Source organism: Macaca fascicularis, chromosome 11 (assembly GCF_037993035.2).
Source record: "Macaca fascicularis isolate 582-1 chromosome 11, T2T-MFA8v1.1".
NCBI classification, from domain to species: Eukaryota; Metazoa; Chordata; class Mammalia; order Primates; family Cercopithecidae; genus Macaca; species Macaca fascicularis.
This window is the reverse complement of record NC_088385.1, coordinates 120,295,203-120,313,076: the sequence shown is the minus strand read 5'-3', so window position 1 is coordinate 120,313,076 and position 17,874 is coordinate 120,295,203. Positions and strand designations below refer to the sequence as shown.

Genomic DNA, 17,874 nt, shown 5'->3' with positions numbered 1-17,874 from the left:
TGGTTGGATGGGTGGGTGGATGGCGGGGTGGATGGATGATAAATGGATAGGTAGGTGGGTGGATGGATGGAAGATGGATGGGTGGGTGGGAGGCTGTGCAGATGGATGACGGGTGAGTATGTTGGCAGATGAGTGAATGGACAGAAGGACAGACAGAGGGCTGTACAGGAGGCTGCATGGGGGATGATGGCACAGAACGCAAACCTGAGAGGAAAAAAGGCGCTGACCCCGGCTTCCCTGCCACCCCAAGAAGCACAGCATGGGGCCAGAGCCACTCTTGTTTAATGGTGGCACAGCCTGCAGTCTGGTTCCTCCATCAGGGCGCTGTGGGCATGGCCCTGAGGTGAGGGACAGGCCTGGGGTGGGGTGGGGGCCTGAGGCAGAAGCATGGGGGCTGACCCTCTGCCTGACATGGAGAGAGGACATTCAGAACCCGCCAGCCACAGATGGCCAGAAACTTTGGTTTGTGTTTGTTTTCAAGTTTCTGTCCTCAAGGAAGCTGTCCAGAAAGGGAGACGAAGGGACTGCTTCCTGAGGGAGCAGAGGGGCCAGAGCTGGGAGGAGCAACGCCAGCCGGAGACAATGCCCAGACAAAACTCACCAGCTCCAGGGCCACCCGTGGGAATGCAGCTGGGAGAAGGGTGCTGTAACAGGCTCCTCCCACCCCATGGGAGCCCCAGAGTCTGACCCCAGGACCTTCCCAAGCCCTCAGGAAGGAGAAGCACGAGGAAGGGGCCCCAGGGGTGGGAATGAGATCGAGAGAGCAGCAGCAGGAAACAGAGAGAAACAGAGAGTGGGAGATGCAGGGCGGGGGCAGAGGAGACACCGTGGTGCCCACCCACCTCGGGGGAGAGAGGGAGTCAGTTCTGAGCCCCATCAGGTTCGTGCCCCACCCTAGGAGGAGATAATTCAGACCCCAGATCAGAGAACAAAGCCCCCAGAAGGGGCTGGGGTTGGAGGTCCGGTGGCCTTGGGATGGGGTGGCCCTGCCGAGGGTCAGCAGGGGCGAAAGCAGCAGAGCAGGGACAGAGCCTCAGTCCCACGAAACCTTGACAGGCGCGAACTTCCAGAGGTCTGGCTGGCCCATATGCAGCAGGCCGCTGAAGGGCGAAGTACTCCACTGGAACGGGGGCACCTGGTCCCACGTGGGACCGCTGGCCGCCAGCAGGCCCAGGATCCTGGCCAGCGACGTGCTGGTCACCTGGGGACAGGGCAGAGCCGCAGCTGAGCAGGGGCCCTGGCCTGCCCCAATCCAGGCGCCCGGCCTCCTACCCTGACCTTGACCCCACAGCCCAATTCTGCACTGTCACTTTTTTTTTTGAGTCTCTGCTCTGTCACCCAGCCTGGAGTGCAGTGACATGATCTCGGCTCACTGCAACCTCTGCCTCCCGGGTTCAAGCAATTCTCATGCCTCAGTCTCCTGAGTAGCTGGCATTACAGACGCCCGCCACCATGCCCGGCTAATTTTTGTATTATTAGTAGAGACAGGTTTTCACCATATGGGCCAGGCTGGTCTCAAACTCCTGACCTCAAGTGATCTGCCCACCTGGGCCTCCCAAAGTGCTGGGATTACAGGCGTGAGCCACCATGCCCAGCCCATACTGTCACCTTTACTGTGACCCCAACCACAGCCCAATTCTGACTGTCATTCCTGTCCCACCATCAGCTTTGCCCCAACCTGTCTCCTCCCCCAAACTGGTGATGGTGACTCCCCCCACCCACAGCCCTCAGGCCCCCAGCCTCCAGGCCCTAGGGAGGAGGCAGCACCTTCACATCGATGCCCCCATGGGAGCGCTGACGCAGGGCCTGGAAAGGGTAGGAGCCATTGGCCGGGTTGAGGTCAGAGCGGGCAGAGATAGCATTCTCCCCATTGGGCTGTGGGTCACAGGCTTTGCACAGTGACAGGGGGTCATGGAGGAAGTCATTGTACCTGGATGGGGAAAAGGAGGGAACATCAGTCATCCCAGGAAGGAGAGGTTAAGACAGGGGCCCAAATCCTCATGGGCAGCCCGGTTAACAGCCGCCAGCCTTCAGCCTGATGAGCCCCTCCCACCGCACGTTGCCCCCGACAGTTCCTCTGCCAGGGGCCTGGACCCTTCACCTAAGTCACTCTGCCTCCATTATTCAGCTCTCTGCTCAGGCACCCATCCTCAGGGAAGAGCTCCATGCCACCGCCCCAGCCAGGTGAGGCAGCCGCTTGTCCCCGGATAGCCTCTCTTGGAACACAGCCATCTTTACACATTGACACCAGTGCAAGAACTTGATGGATTTCTGCACCACACGAGACAGGACAGTGGGGGCACAGGTTTTCTACCTGTTGTTTCTGGTACCAAGCATAGTGCCCAGCAGTACAGGTCACTCAGGAAATGTCTAGCATCCTCCCTTAGCTATGGGGACTGTGACAGGACCCAAGTGGAGCGCGGCCACCGAGCTGCTGCACTGGTGTCCAACGTCTGACCACCCCCTGCTGGCCCTCTGGGGCTGGCGGCAAAGTTTGAATGAGTTGGTACAAAGAGCACATAGGAAGTTCTGTGTTCCTGCGGCCTCCCTCTCCCCAACCCACCACCCAACCAGCACCTACCTCATCAGCCTGACCATGGAGTCCATGTCTTGTACCAGGGACTGGTTCCGCCGGAAGATCTGGGCCCGGGGGCTCCCGTCATAAGAAAACCAGTCCCCATACTGGGCCACGAGGGCCTGCAGCCCACTGGCATTGAACACAGTCTCGAAGGACCTGCCGGGGACAAGGACGGTCACCCATGACCCCCCACTGGCCTCACTCAGCCAAGGTTGTGGCCAGGGAGGGGAAGGGCAGTCACACCAGGACATTATCACTTACAACTATGACATTCAGACAGGGCGTAGTGGCTCACGCCTGTAATCCCAACACTTTGGGAATCCAAGGGGGGCAAATAACCTGAGGTCAGGAGTTCGAGACTAGCCTGGTCAACATGGTGAAACCCCATCTCCACTAAAAATACAAAAATCAACCAGGCACGGTGGTATGTGCCTGTAATCCCAGCTACTCGGGAGGCTGAAGTAGGTGACTCACTTGAACCCGGAAGGCAGAGGCTGCAGTGAGCCGAGATTGCGCCATTGCACTCCAGCCTGGGCAACAGAGCGAGACTCTGTCTCAAAAAACAAAAAACAAAACAAAAAAAACTACGCCATTTGGGATAACAATAATGTCTTTCCATTTGTGCTGGGGGGTGGCTTGGTGGAGTGGCTGAGCTTGGGTTCTGGGGCCCAAAAGACATGGCTTCAAATCGTGCCTTCAGTCTGGGTGCAGTGGCTTACACCTGTAATCCCAGCACTTGGGGAGGCCAAGGCAGGTGGATAACTTGACTCAGGAGTTTGAGACCAGCCTGGCCAACATGGTGAAACCCTGTCTCTACTGAAAATAGAAAAATTAGCCAAGCATGGTGGCTGGCGACTATAAGCCCAGCTACTCAGGAGGCTGAGGCAGGAGAATCGCTTGAGCCCAGGAGGCGGAGGTTGCAGTGAGCTGAGATTGTGCCATTGCACTCCAGCCTGGGTGACAGGGTGAGACTCTGTCTCAGAACAAAAAACAAATCCTGCCTTCACCATTCGCCAACAGAGGAAACTTGGGAAAGTGAGGTACTTTCTCAGGGCCTCAGTTTCATCATCTGTGAGATGGGAACAGGAACTCTAGTGACCACATGTGGCAGTTTTAAGAGTCAAATGAGAAAATGCAGGTAAAGTAAGTAAGCCTCAGGAGGTGACGGCTGTACAGCCTAGTAAGGCAGATCCAGTCACAGACCCTGGCAGGGGTCAGTCCCTGAGCCTGGCCATCCCACACCACCCTGCTCTGGGCGTTAGAACCAGAGGTCACATGGATGCTGACCTAAGCCACGCAACTACACTGCCAAACTGTCTGGGCTCTCCTGGCCAGAAGAGGGGGTAGGCTGGGATTCTTCGTTCTGTGGGTTTAAAAATATTGCCTAGGAAGGAGCTGGGCAAGTAGCAAGGTGGATGCCCTCGAGGGTGACGGGGAGCGGGGTGAGAAGGCACGCACGGTATGTTGTAGCTGGCCCAGTAGGTCTTCTGGTAGAGTTCCGAGGTCTTGTCGGCCACCACCACCATGCCGCTGAGACCGAGAAGAGAGATGGGGGGGAGGTGATCAGAAAAGGGGCTCCTGTGGGCACTGCCCTGCTCGGGGAGCCCCGATGGCTCCCCATTGGCTGGGGGAAGGATTAAGTCCTGAACTTCAGCCCCCACCAGGGACACCTTCTCTTCCAGCCACAACCTCCTGAGATCGTTCCCTCACTGCACAGTGCCAGCATGGCTCCGGGCCTTCACCCTGGCAGTCCCCTCTGCCCCAAGCCCCTACCCCCTCCCTCCCAGGATACGCACGGGATCTGCTCCAGGATGGTGAGCACCCGGCTCCCGGGGCTGGGCCCACCCGGGATGAACGCCTTGTAGTCCACAATCATCCACTGGTTGTTATACCTGCCGGGCAGGGGGAAGGAGGACTGAACAGAGCCTGGGGCCACCTCCCCAGCTCTCCCCGCCCCACAGTGTCCCACTCAGCTAGGAATCACAGGAAGTGGGCCTGGGGGTGTCTGGCCATTCAGCTGACACCCTGACACTGCAGCATGACCAGGTATCCACAAACTCCTCTCTCGTCATGCTGCTTGACTGTTCCAGAATATTCTATGGCTCCCTAGGTCAGCTGCTCTGCTGGATGCTGTAAGATCTGCACTGCCCAGTTCCAGTGTCTCTGGCTCACAGGCCCTGCCATCCACCCACGTCCACCTCCTCAAACAGCCCTCCCCGCTGTCCCCTTGAGAGTCTTCAGGTTCCAAGTGCTCTTCCTGTACTGCCACCAAGGCACTCCTTCCTAGGCTGAGGAGCCTGCAGGGGAGGGGCAAATCCTTTCCTTCCCTAGCCTCAGTCTCCCCATGTATGAAACAAAGGAGGGCGTGGGGTGTGTGGCCTGGGTGCCACATCTGGTCCCTGGGGGTCTGAGTGTTAAAGGGGAGGTTGGTCTATTTCTTGGTGCAGGGGAAGCCACAGGGCCAGAAGCCCACTCACGTGCCGCTGTTGAACCTCTTGAAGATGTCTGCCCAGGTGGCCCCATCCGAGGCCAGGCGGTTGGCCACAATGTTGCGTACCCACTCCAGCACACAGCCCCTGGGCCGCACGTACTTCCACAGGGCTGGGTTCTTGTTGCCAATGGTGGTCTCCAGTGTTACCTGTGGGAAGGTCAAGGGGACCGTTACACAGCCTAGGCATGCTGCCACCAAGTGGCAGTACTTCATCAGTCATGGCTCATATTTTTTTTTCTTTTTTTGAGATGGAGTCTCACTCTTGCCTAGGCTGGAGTGCCATGGCGATGGCATGGAGTGCCATCCTAGTTACTAGGGAAGCTGAGGCATGAAAATTGCTTGAACCTGGGAGACGGAGGTTGTAGTGGGCTGAGATTGCGCCACTGCACTCCAGCCTGGGCAACAGAGAGCCTATCTAAAACAAAAAACAAAAAGCAACAAAAAAAACCCCACAAAAAACAAAACAAAAAAAAAAACCCACCATCACCACCAACAACAACAAAAAGCTGAAAACAGCTAAAAGATAGCCATATCCATAAATGTGACTTTTTTTTTCTCTTTAAAGAGGAAAAAAAGGGCTGGGCACAGTGGCTCGGGCCTGTAATCCCAGCACTTTGGGAGGCCAAGAGGGGCAGAATGCTTGAACCCAGGAGGTCGAGACCAGCCTGGGCAACACGGCAAAACCCGTCTCTACAAAAAATAAAAAAATTAGCCAGGCATGGTGGCAGGCACCTATAGTCCCAGCTACTTGGGAGGCTGAGATGGGAGGATCACTTGAGGCTGGGGAGATAGAGGCTGCAGTGAGCTGTGATCATGCCACTGCACTCAGGCCTGCATGACAGTGTGAGATCCTATCTCTGAAAAAAAAAAAAAAAATCCTGAAATTTGGTATTTCTTTTCACTGTTAACGTGACATACCACAATGGTATTAGCAGTCACTGGGACTGTCACTATCAGAAATCACAGTTTTTCCATCAGATTACAAGGCTGTACATACCTTAAAGTATCATTCATGTACCTTGCTTCTTCTAACTTACGGTATTTATCACACCTGCTATGGATCTTATTATTCAGTGTGTTAATAAAGCAGCACATATATACTAAAAGTTTACTTATGTTTTGATAACTATATTTCACTATAATTGGTTTCCTCCATAATCCTATACATTTTGGTTTATGTATCTAAAAACACTACTCTGCCAGGCACAGTGGCTCACACCTATCATCCCAGCACTTTGGGAAGCTGAGGCAGGAGGATCCCTTGAACCCAGGAGTTCAAGACTGGCCTGGGAAATACAGTGAGACCTCATCTCTACAAGAAATTTAAAAATTAGCTGAGCATGGTGGCATGTGCCGGTAGTCCCAGCTACTCAGGAGGCTGAGGTGGGAGGATCGCCTGAACCCAGGAGGTGGGAGGTTGCAGTGAGCTGCGATCACACCACTGTATTCCAGCCTGAGTGACAGAGCGAGACCCTATCTCTATTAAAAAAAATTAATAAATAATAAAAATTAAAACACTATTCTGAGAAGAGGGTCACCAGCTTCCTGGACTGCCCAAGGGGTTTATGGCACAAAAACAGTTAGGGACCCTGATGGAAGGGAAGTTTCCTGCCTGGACCTTTTCCTGGTAATCAGGTGGAACCATTTCATGTGTCCCTCCCCAGCTGCCTCAGTCCCCTTCACCACCTGGGCCACAGCATGGGGGTTACCTCACCCACTGCCTGGCCCTCTCTTGCCTCGTTCCACACTCAGAGAAAAGCAAGGGATCAGACAAGAAGAAGAGTGCCTGCCCCTCCTGTCCCCGCAGGGAGCTGGCGTTCTCTGTGCTAAGGGTGTTCTTTAGAGTGATGTTTTTTTCTCCTCTGTAGCGTTGCCCTGGAGATCAAAGGGTTCACTTTCTCAGCGAGGAGTGCCAGGGACAGATTTCTAAACAAGTCTGGACCCCAGCCAGGAAAAAAGATGAAAACAACACACTGTAAACAGCCTCTATTCAGCAAACCTGGTCAGGTCAGAGGGGCTCTGAGGAAAGCAAGAGGGAGGCAGGAGGAGAGAGAAGCGTTGGGGATGCGGGGGCACAGTCATCCTGAATACACAAAAACAAGGGAGGTCACTGAGGTCAGGGATAGTCCCAAACATCCCCAAGTCCAGCCTTTCCTGACAACCAGGGTTACATGCAGAGCCCCAGGCCATCTGCAGGTTTCGGGGGCTCTGTGCGGGGCCTGGGGGTCTACACTTAAACACGCCCTTGTGGTGGTCCGAGTCCCCAGAGCAGGGGAAGGGCGAGTCTGGGCTCTGAATGGCAGGTGGGGCAGCGTCCACCTGGTCCTCCGCTGCACCCCTGGCTCCTACATGGCACCCAGCACTGGGCTGCAGCCTGGTCCCCACTTGCTGCAGGAATCAATCCTGCCGGCTCAGAGCTGCTGTGTGACAAACACCCCAGGAACGGAGGAGACGAGAGAAGGGGACTCACCAGCCCGCTGCCCAGGATGTAGAAGTCGTCGCAGGAGAAGATGGTGCCGGGGTAGGAGGAGAAGACCAGCTTGTTGCCGGGAACCAGCGGGGAGTCCCCTGTGCGGGGAGAGCGAGCCAGGGATGCTGGTCAGACAGGCCCAGGTGGAGGCCCCTGCACCCTACCTAACAAGACTCAGGTCTCAAGGTGGGGCACAGGCAGGCCTCTGAGGAAGCCCCCACTGTGTCCTTTTTGACATTTAGCAACTGAGGTCATTGGGCATAGAAAAGTGCATATGTGTGCAAGTAAAAATAAAAGCCAGCAGCAAACTTCTATAGCTGGCCCTCCACGTCCTTGGGTTCCACAGCCTTGGATTCAATTGACTGAGGACCAAAAATACTAGGAAAAAAACATGATTAAAAAGAAAAACACTAAAAGAGAATATAAATTTTTAAAATACAGTATAACAACTATTAACATAGCATTTACATTGTATTAGGTATTATAAGTAGAGATTATAGGATATGGAGCATATGCATAGGTTATATGTAAACAGTCGGCTGTGTTACAGAAGAGACCTGAGCTTCCACAAGGGCTCCTGGAGCCAACTCCCTCCCCAAAACTGAGGGACAACTCTGTGTGCGTGTGTGCGTGTGTGTGCGCGTGTGTGTGCATGTGTGCGTGTGTGCGCGTGTGCGCGCGTGTGTGCGTGCGTGTGTGCGCGTGCGTGCGTGTGCGCGCGCGTGCGCCTGTGCGTGCGTGTCCGTGTGTGTGCGTGCGTGCGCGTGTGCGTGCGTGTGCGTGTGTGTGAGTGTGCGTGCGTGTGTGTGCGTGTGCGTGTGTGTGTGCGTGTGTGTGCGTGTGTGTGCGTGTGTGCGCGCGTGTGCGTGTGTGTGCATATGTGCCTGTGTGTTAAATATATACAGTCAGATACACAAACAGGTATTTTGTTCACTGGACCCTTTTTTTTTTTTTTGAGACAGAGTTTCGCTCTCATTGCCCAGGCTGGAGTGCAGTGGGGCGATCTCAGCTCACTGCAACCTCCACCTTCCAGTTGTAAGTGCTTTTCCTGCCTCAACCTCCCGAGTAGCTGGGATTACAGGCCCACCCCCTGCAGGTACCCTCACTCCTGCCCTAGAATTCCTTCTACCTGAAGCCTGTCCCTTGACAAGTACTAGTCTGGTTTTACGCACTGTCTCCGGCTGGCCTACTGTGACCTCACGCTTATGCTGGAAGCTTATTACCCCTGTGATCTTATAAATTGACTCCTTACAACCGCCCTGCATATGGGGGTAGGGAATTATCATCTCCACTTTGCAGATAAGGAAATCTGAGACTCAGAAAGGCTAAGTAACTTAGCAGAGGCCAAACAGTTAAATGGCTGAACAGGGATTTACCCAGGCCTCTTCCCTCCAGTGCTCCAGACTTCTGTGTGTAGCTCTCTGAATTATCCTTTGTGTAATTTTTTTGGTTTGTTTTTTGTTTTTCGTGCTTTTTTTGTTTTGTTTTGTTTTTGTTTTTTGAGACAGTCTTGCTCTGTTGCCCAGGCTGGAGTGCAGTGGGGGGATCTTGGCTCACTGCAACCTCTGCCTCCTGGGTTCAAGTGATTCTCTTGCCTCAGCCTCCTGAGTACCTGCAATTACAGGCATCCACCATCACGTCCAGCTAATTTTTGTATTTTTAGTAAAGACAGGGTTTTACAATGCTGGCCAGGCTGGTCTCGAACTCTGACCTCAAGTGACCCACCAGCCTCGGCCTCCCAAAGTGCTGCAATTATAGGTATGAGCCACCGCGTCCAGCCTGAATTATCTATTCTATATTAAGTCTTTGCACTTTAAAAGAAAGGGACCACTAGGCCAGGCACGGTGGCTCATGCCTGTAATCCCAGCACTCTGGAAGGCCAAGGTCAGGAGGCCAGGAGTCTGAGACCAGCCTCACCAATATGGTGAAACCCCATATCATAGCCAGGCAGGGGGGTGCATGCCTGTAGTCCCAGCTACTCAGGAGGCTGAGGTGGGAGAATAGCTTGAACCTGGGAGGTGGAGGTTGAAGTGAGCCAAGATTGTATCACTGCACTCCAGCCTGGGCAACAGAGTGAGACTCTGTCTCAATTAAAAAAAAAAAAAAAGAAAAGAAAAGAAAAGAAAAGGAAAGGAAAAAAGCACAGTGGGACCCAGCACAATGGCTCACATCTGAAATCCCAGCGTTTTGGGAGACTGAGGCAGGAGTATCACCTGAGGCTAGAAGTTTGTGACTATCCTGGGTAGCACAGCAAGACCCTATCTCAAAATCAATAAATAATTTGAAAAACAAAACACGTGGTGGACCAAAAGGCAGTACCAGCAACTCTCCAAGGCAGCCTAGTGGTCAAAAGAAGGAAGTTGCAAATAATTCACATGGTATAATCTTAACTATGCTTTTTTTTTTTTTTTTTTTTTTTTGAGACAGAGTCTCGCTCTGCCGCCCAGGCTGGAGTGCAGTGGCCGGATCTCAGCTCACTGCAAGCTCCGCCTCCTGGGTTTACGCCATTCTCCTGCCTCAGCCTCCCGAGTAGCTGGGACCACAGGCGCCTGCCACCTCGCCCGGCTAGTTTTTTGTATTTTTAGTAGAGATGGGGTTTCACCAGGTTAGCCAGGATGGTCTCGATCTCCTGACCTCGTGATCCGCCTGTCTCGGCCTCCCAAAGTGCTGGGATTACAGGCTTGAGCCACCGCGCCCAGCCAATTTTTTGTTTTTTTGAGACGGAGGCCCACTCTGTTGCCCAGGTTGGAGTACAGTGGCACCATCTTGGCTCACTGCAACCTCTGCCTTCACAGTTCAAGCAATTCTGGTGCCTCAGCCTCCCGAGTAGCTGGGATTACAGGTGTGCACCACCACACCGAGCTAATTTTTGTATTTTTAGTAGAGACAGGGTTTTGCCACGTTGGCCAGGCTGGTCTTGAACTCCTGGCCTCAAGTGATCTACCTGCCTCAGCCTCCCAAAGTGCTGGGTTTACAGGCATGAGCCATTGTGCCAGGCAAGGTACGTTTTTTAAAGTCTAGGAGAAAACATAACCAAATGTTCACAGAAATTTTCTCTTTCGGGTTGTGGAGTGTTCGAGTGATTTTCATTGTGAGAGTGTTTTGGTGGATTCTCCAATGTTCTATAACATACCTGTATGACTTACGCAGTTTTTAAAAGCTATTAAAATTTTAATGGATAAACAGCAATGAGAATGATAGATCTATAGCTACACAGTAATACAGATGAATCTCACAGACATGCAGAACAAATGAGCACACACTACACAATTCCATTCACATGACATTCAAAACCAGGCAGACCTAACCTACACTGTGAGAAATCAGGATAGGCAGTTGGATCCCTTGACGTCGGCTGTTCAAGACCAGCCTGGCCAACATGGTGAAACCCCATTTCTACTAAAAATACAAAACTTAGCTGGGTGTGGTGGTGTGTGCCTGTAATCCCAGCTACTCAGGAAGCTGAGGCAGAAGAATTGCTTGAACCCAGGAGGTGGAGGTTGCAGTGAGCCGAGATTGCACTACTGCCCTCTAGTCTGGGTGACAGAGCAAGACTCTGTTTCAAAAAAAAAAAAACAGAAATCAGGATAGAGATGATGCTGGGGTGGGGTGTGTGTGGAAACGGATACGAGAGAAGCTTCTAGGGGCAGGGAATGTTCTGTTTCTCCAGATGGATGCTATATACAGGTGTTCCATATGCAAGAAATTCAAGTTGTACACTTACGGTGTACACGATTTCCTGTATAAATGTCAATTTAGAGTTTACTTAAATTTCAACGAATGGACATATTTGTTACCAAATCACTGTGACAGCAGACTTGCTTATACACACTCCCCATGCAGAAGCTGAAGTGTCTCTCTAGGGACAGACTGGAGTCGGAGAATTGCTGGATCACTGGAGTGACAGATTTTGAATTTTATTAGATGCCAGCTGGATTCCTCTTAAAAGTAGCTGTGCCAATGCATACTCCCATTAGCAACGAATAAGGCTGGACACTTCCCCACCTCCTGGTCCCATCAAGTTTTTACATTTGGCCAAGAAGGAGGTACTGCAAACATTTGGCAGTGGTATCCCTGGGGTTGATGCTGGGGCCTGGGATGAAGGATATGGCACTATAGAGGACTTTGACCTTGACTGTAAACTATTTTTTTCTTTATTAGAGACCAGGTCTTGCACTGTCACCCAGGCTGGGGTGTCGTGGCGTGATCACTGTTCACTGCAGCCTTGACCTCCTGGGCTCAAGCAATCCTCCTGCTTCAAACTCCCAAGGCGCTGGGATTACAGGGATGGGCCACTGTGCCCAGCCAGTTTTCACATTTAACAGGAAGAATGCATTCGTGCACTCCTTGTAATTGGTTGTTTGCAAAAACGGCTCTAATTCTTCCCATGCCTGCATCCAAGCCATGTGCAATGTGACTCTGCAGTTCCTCACAGCAAATGGTGGAGCCTTTTCTCCCATCTCTGGGTCTAGGCTGGCCACCTGGTTTGATTTGGGTAAAGAATGCTGTGTCAGCCAGGCACGGTGGCTCACATCTTTAATCCCAGTACTCAGCCTGGCTAACATGGCAAAACCCCACCTCTACTAAAAATACAAAAATTAGCCAGACACAGTGGCACGTTTCTATAATCCCAGCTACTTGTGAGGCTGAGGCAGAGAATCACTTGAACCTGGGAGGCAGAGGTCACAGTGAGCTGAGACTGTGCCACTGCACTCCAGCCTAGGCGACAGAGCAAGACTCTGTCTCAAAAAAAAAAAAAGCTGTGTCAAGCCAGGTGTGGTGGCTCACACCTGTAATCCAAGCACTTTGGGAGGCCAAAGTGGGCAGATCACTTGAGGTCAGGAGTTCAAGACCAGCCTGGCCAATACGGGAAAACTCTGTTTCTACTAAAAATACAAAAATTAGCTGGGCATGGTGATGCATGCCTGTAGTCCCAGCTACTCAAGAGGCTGAGGCAGAAGAATTGCCTGAACCCTGGAGGCAGAGGTTGCAGTTAGCTGAGATCACGCCACTGCACCCCAGCCTGGGCACCAGAGCAAGAGTCTGTCTCAAAATGAAAAGAAAAGAATGCTGTGTCAGTTTCACCAAGGCCTCAAGAGGCCTTCACCACATCCTGCCCCGATGCCACACGAACAGGCCTGTGCTCACCTGCTGATGATGAAAGACCACATAGCCCGGCTGTCCCCATCACCCTGGCTGACAATCAACCCCAGGCAGGAGAAGAGACCATCCCAAGCCAGCCAGCCCACCCCAGCTGACCTGCCAGCAGACTGCAGATGCATCAGCGAGCCTAGCCAAGATCAGCCCGGCCCAGCCCAGAAAACCAAAACCACCCAGCCGACCCATAGAGGTAGTAGCAAAAAAATACATAGTGGTTATTGAAGCTGCTGTTGTTTAAAATGTTGGGGTAGGCCGGGCGCGGTGGCTCAAGCCTGTAATCCCAGCACTTTGGGAGGCCGAGACGGGCGGATCACAAGGTCAGGAGATCGAGACCAGCCTGGCTAATACGGTGAAACCCCGTCTCTACTAAAAAAATTCAAAAAACTAGCCGGGTGAGGTGGCGGGCGCCTGTAGTCCCAGCTACTCGGGAGGCTGAGGCAGGAGAATGGCGTAGACCCGGGAGGCGGAGCTTGCAGTGAGCTGAGATGCGGCCACTGCACTCCAGCCTGGGCGACAGAGCGAGACTCCGTCTCAAAAAAAAAAAAAAAAAATGTTGGGGTAACTTGGTAAGCAGCAATAGGTAAAATAAAAAAGGCAATAAACATGTAAAACAAGATGAACTGGCTGGGTGCAGTGGCTCACATAAGTAATCCCAGTACTTTGGGAGGCCAAGTGAGGAGGATCACTTGAGCCCAGGAGTTTGAGACAAGCCTGGGCAACATAGTGAGACTCCATCTCTTAAAAATAAAAAAATAAAAAAATTAGCTGAGTGTGGTGCTACACACTTGTAGTTCCAGATACTTGGGAGGCTGAGGCAGGAGGATAACCTGAGCCTGGGAAGTCAAGGCTGCAGTGAGCCACGACTGCCACTGCACTCCAGCCTGGGCAACAGAGCAAGACCCTGACTCAAAAAGAAAAACAACAAAAACAAGATGAACTCTTGAAATATCCCTACAGTGACTCTGTGTGTTGGGAGGGTTTCCAAGGCCCACAACTCCTAGGACCACTTCCCACGTGTGTGCCCACCCACTCGTTCATCCCCCAGATACACCCACACCCACCTACCCTGGGGGCCTTCCCGGAACTGGAGCCAGTACTTCTTGATGACACGCAGCATGTGCTGGTAGTTGTTCCAGGTATTGTGGGCAACCAGGAGGTCACTCTGGCCAGGGAGCAGCTTGATGAGTGCAGAGCAGGAGCCGGAGCCCAGAAAAGGTTTGATCTTGGTCTTGTTCAGGGCCAGCTCCAGGTCTTCCAGGTCCCCAGAGAGCTGTAGCAGGCTGAGGAGGGCCAGGCACCAGAGGGTTACCATGCCTGCTGTTTTGTACCCATTTTGCAGAGGAGAAAGCTGAGGCTCTAGGAGGTCAGCTGACTGCTCCAAGGCCACAGAGCCAGGCAGTGGCAGGGTTGACGCTGGAACCCAGGTCTGTCCGACTATGAGTGTGTAGCCCTTCTTCCCACCCTGTCCACTCTGGGGGTGGCACTTACAGGAACCCCAAGGGTTTGATGGTGAACTTCCCAGCTGGGAAGCTCACACGGCCTTCGTAGCTGTCCTCCAGGCCTTTCAGCTGCAGGAGGGTCAGCCGCACCTAGGGGAGGGGGCAGGGGCAGAGGGAGGGTGAGGCCTCTCCTCCAGGCTCACACCTTCTCCTTCAATGGGAGGGGCTCTGGCCTGGGGGTTCAGACGGAACAGGAGGCCCAGGGGTACCCTCCAGACTCCAGCCAGCCTTGACTCCCCCAAACTACCACCTACCCCTCCATGATGAGCACTCTCCTGCTTTCAAGGAATTAACTCTATGTCTCTGCCCTGTGTTAACCCCAAATCAGCCCCACTTAAGAGCCTAGTTTAAAAGCCACCTATTCTAGGACGCCTCCAAGCCTAGCCTGGCCTCCGGCCAACTGCTCGTGTTCTGAGTTCAGTACTGACTGTATTGCTGCCTCAGGCACCTGTCTCATGCATCTGACTTCTCCCCATTGTCATTCTTTTGCCTCAACACCCTATAACCATGAAGTACTATCAGTGTGGCCCTCATGGGGCCTTGGCCAGGCACTTAGTAAGCATCTGCAAGATGGATGGGTGGGTTGTTGGATGGATGGGTGGGTGGATGGATGGATGGATGGGTAGATGGGTGGGTTGACAGGCGGAAGGTGGATGAGGGGGTGGGTGGGTGGGTGGGTGGATGTATGGGTGGATGGATGGATGGATGATGGATGGACAGATGGGTGAATGGATAGATGAATGGGTGGGTAAATGGATGGATGGATGGATGAGTGAGTGAATGGATGATATGTAGATGAGTGGGTGGGTGGGTGGGTGGGTGGATGGATGGATGGATGGATGGATGGATGGGTAAATGAATGGACGGATGAGTGAGTGAACAGATGGATAGGTAGATGGGTGAGTGGGTGGATGGGTGGATGAATGGATGCATGGATGGATGGATGGATGGATGGATGCATGGGTGGTGGATGTGCGGAACGGACAAGTAGATGGGTTGGTGGTAGAAAAGCCTGTCTTAGGGTATGAGTAGGTGGGTGGGCGCACCGTGAGAAGTTCCACAGAGGAAAATGGTGCAAACCTGGCCTAGGCTAGGCAGACATGCTAACAGGCATTGATGGCCACTTTACAGAGACAGCCTGTCGTGTGTACCTCACAGTAAACACCTGACATTTTCCAGGGAATCCATAAGTAACTGACTGTTCCAATGAAGGCCTAGCCAGTGGCCCAAAGGCAGAGCGCCTGCCTGGGCCTCTCTGTTAGCGGCCAGCTGATCAGCAGCTCACTCAAGGAAAGAAAAACAAAATTCACTGTGTCCAGACTTTCGGGGATTTTCTGGTTTTCCCCTTCCCTTCTTTCTCATACCGTCTTTACTTGCATCCAACATAATCAATCTACCAAGCAAGTATACAAGTAAAACGCCATATGTACGCAAGTAAAACACCGTGCTAACAATTGACTATTTGTTTTTGGTCATTCTTTGACAGTAGGTAGGCTAGGATGGATGGATGGAGTTCTAGCAAGTGGACAGATGGAGACTGGGCAGAGATGGAGATGATGATGGACACAGGGGCGGTTGGGCAGCTGGACATGCCACAAGGCTGGCCAGGACAGCAGGGGACAGGATGGCTGGCCAGCTGGAAGCCCCCTCCGACCGAGCGTGGCAGCTGGGCTCACCTGGTGCCAGTAAGCTGAGTCTGGATTTGACTCCATCTCTTCCTGCATCCACTCCAGGTTGGCCTCCAGGAAGCTCTTCAGCCTCTCACAGTAGCCAACTTCATACTCAAAGGGGCCGCAGTAATTCACCACCGTGTTCATCCAGTGCATGTAGATGAGCTGCGGGGTAGGGGGTGGGCGAGGCGGGGGTGGGCAGCTGAGGTGCTGTCTTCCCTGAGAGCCCCCCACCCAGGCTGCCCCAGAGCGGAGGCTGCTGGTATGGCCACCTGAGCCCTTGCTCACACTGTCCTGTCCCTGGAGGCTCCTCTCCCTGCCCAGCTCTGCCCCCGCTAGGGACCCCAGGCCCCTGGAAGTTGCCCTAAGAGCCTTTAGCCTGCAAAGCCTATAACTGATGGCACCACTTCTGTTACTGGGGACCCCAATCTATATGCATGTTCAGTTAGTCAATCCATGAATGTGTTTTGTTTTTTTTGTTTTTTTTTGAGACGGAGTCTCGCTCTGTCACCCAGGCTGGAGAGCAGTGGCACGATCTCAGCTCACTGCAAGCTCCGCCTCCCGGGTTCACGCCATTCTCCGGCCTCAGCCTCCAGAGTAGCTGGAACTACAGGCGCCAGCCACCTCGCCCGGCTAGTTTTTTGTATTTTTTAGTAGAGACGGGGTTTCACCGTGTTAGCCAAGATGGTCTCGATCTCCTGACCTTGTGACCCACCCATCTTGGCCTCCCAAAGTGCTGGGATTACAGGCTTGAGCCACTGCGCCTGGCCAGTCAATCCATGAATGTTTTTTCTGAGCACCTATTATGTTCCATTCTAAGCACTGAGGACACAGCAGGGAACAAAACAGCAATACCCCTGCTGACTCCACTGGGCAAGAGAATGCCGTGCCAGTTTCACCCAGACCTCATGCGGCCCTCTGCACTTCCCACTGAGATGCCACCTGCATGAGTCCAGGCTCGCCTGTTGGGGGACAAAAGACCACATAGCCTGGTCATCCCCATGAGTGAGTGGCAGCACTCACTATCTCAGGATTGATGGCTTCATGACCGCTGCTCCATCACCATCTCACTGAAACACATCCAGATCCTGTTCATCCTTCAAGGTGCACTAAGACACCACCTCCTCCATGCAGGCCTGCATGACTTCCACAGCATTTCCCCACTGCCTGTCCCATACCATGTTCTGGGCTGGGATCAGGGGACATAGCTGGGGACAAGACATATTACCACCCACAACAAGCCCACAGGCTGGAGGGGGAGGCAGCAGGGCACACCAGTTAGGAGCGAGACGTGGGTTAGACAGAGCTGAGGTTGAATGGTACCTCCTCTGCAGACAGGCTGGCTGACCTTGGGAAAGCAGCTTCACCTCTCTGGGCCCAAGCCTGCCCATCCATCCAGGGAGGTACACATGCTTCCCTCAGAGGTTTAGGGTGGAGGCTCAGTGAGACATTGTGGGCACAGTGCCTGGCACATGGGCCTGGGATTCCTGACATGAGAGCCACTTGTGCCCTTGCCTCAGTGTCCCCAGGAGGCTGTGAGCCTCTTGAGAGACTGAACCATGTCTCATTCACCACTAGGCACCCAAAACAGCCCTGGCCCAGCATCTGACCACTTTCTCAGACACTAAGGACCCAGAGGGCCACCCACAGCTGTGACTGGGTGGCAGAAGGAACAGCGTGAGTTTTATAACACGGTGTCCCACTGGACGCTGTCCTCCGTGATGTGCTCTTTCCCCTTCGCCTCCAGGCATCTCAGATTCATTCATTTCCACTGCTCTGTCATGCTGCACTGTGCACCTCCACCCGGTTAGCCATTCACCTGCCTGTGGTGTTTTAAGGACTCCCACTTTGGGGCTGCTTTGAGCACCTCATGCACATCCGTGGGTCACCTCTAGGGTATACACCCAAGTAGCAGTGCTGCTGGGTCCTAGGGCACATGCAGGTTCAACTCCACAAGTTGATGCCAAATTATTTTCCAACTTGGGTGACCCAATGCATGCCTCCAT

General features: G+C 53.2%; 1 protein-coding gene across 2 annotated transcripts in view; it reads right to left on the bottom strand.

Annotated features, from left to right (window-relative positions):
* Positions 1 to 264: 264 nt before the first annotated feature.
* Positions 265 to 17,874, bottom strand: part of PLBD2 (phospholipase B domain containing 2) — a 28,271-nt gene continuing 10,661 nt past the window's right edge. Inside the window, exons 3-12 of one of the 2 annotated variants that reach the window (XM_005572326.5) lie at positions 15,875 to 16,033; positions 14,188 to 14,288; positions 13,765 to 13,979; positions 7,540 to 7,637; positions 5,056 to 5,216; positions 4,375 to 4,470; positions 4,037 to 4,108; positions 2,582 to 2,734; positions 1,768 to 1,930; positions 265 to 1,201 (exon numbers count right to left, since the gene is read on the bottom strand). In XM_005572326.5, the coding sequence (XP_005572383.3) occupies positions 1,034 to 1,201; positions 1,768 to 1,930; positions 2,582 to 2,734; positions 4,037 to 4,108; positions 4,375 to 4,470; positions 5,056 to 5,216; positions 7,540 to 7,637; positions 13,765 to 13,979; positions 14,188 to 14,288; positions 15,875 to 16,033 (1,386 nt within the window). In that variant the 3' untranslated portion in view covers positions 265 to 1,033. The remainder of the gene's footprint in view (positions 1,202 to 1,767; positions 1,931 to 2,581; positions 2,735 to 4,036; positions 4,109 to 4,374; positions 4,471 to 5,055; positions 5,217 to 7,539; positions 7,638 to 13,764; positions 13,980 to 14,187; positions 14,289 to 15,874; positions 16,034 to 17,874) is intronic. The other variant, XM_045366027.3, reaches the window with a different exon arrangement.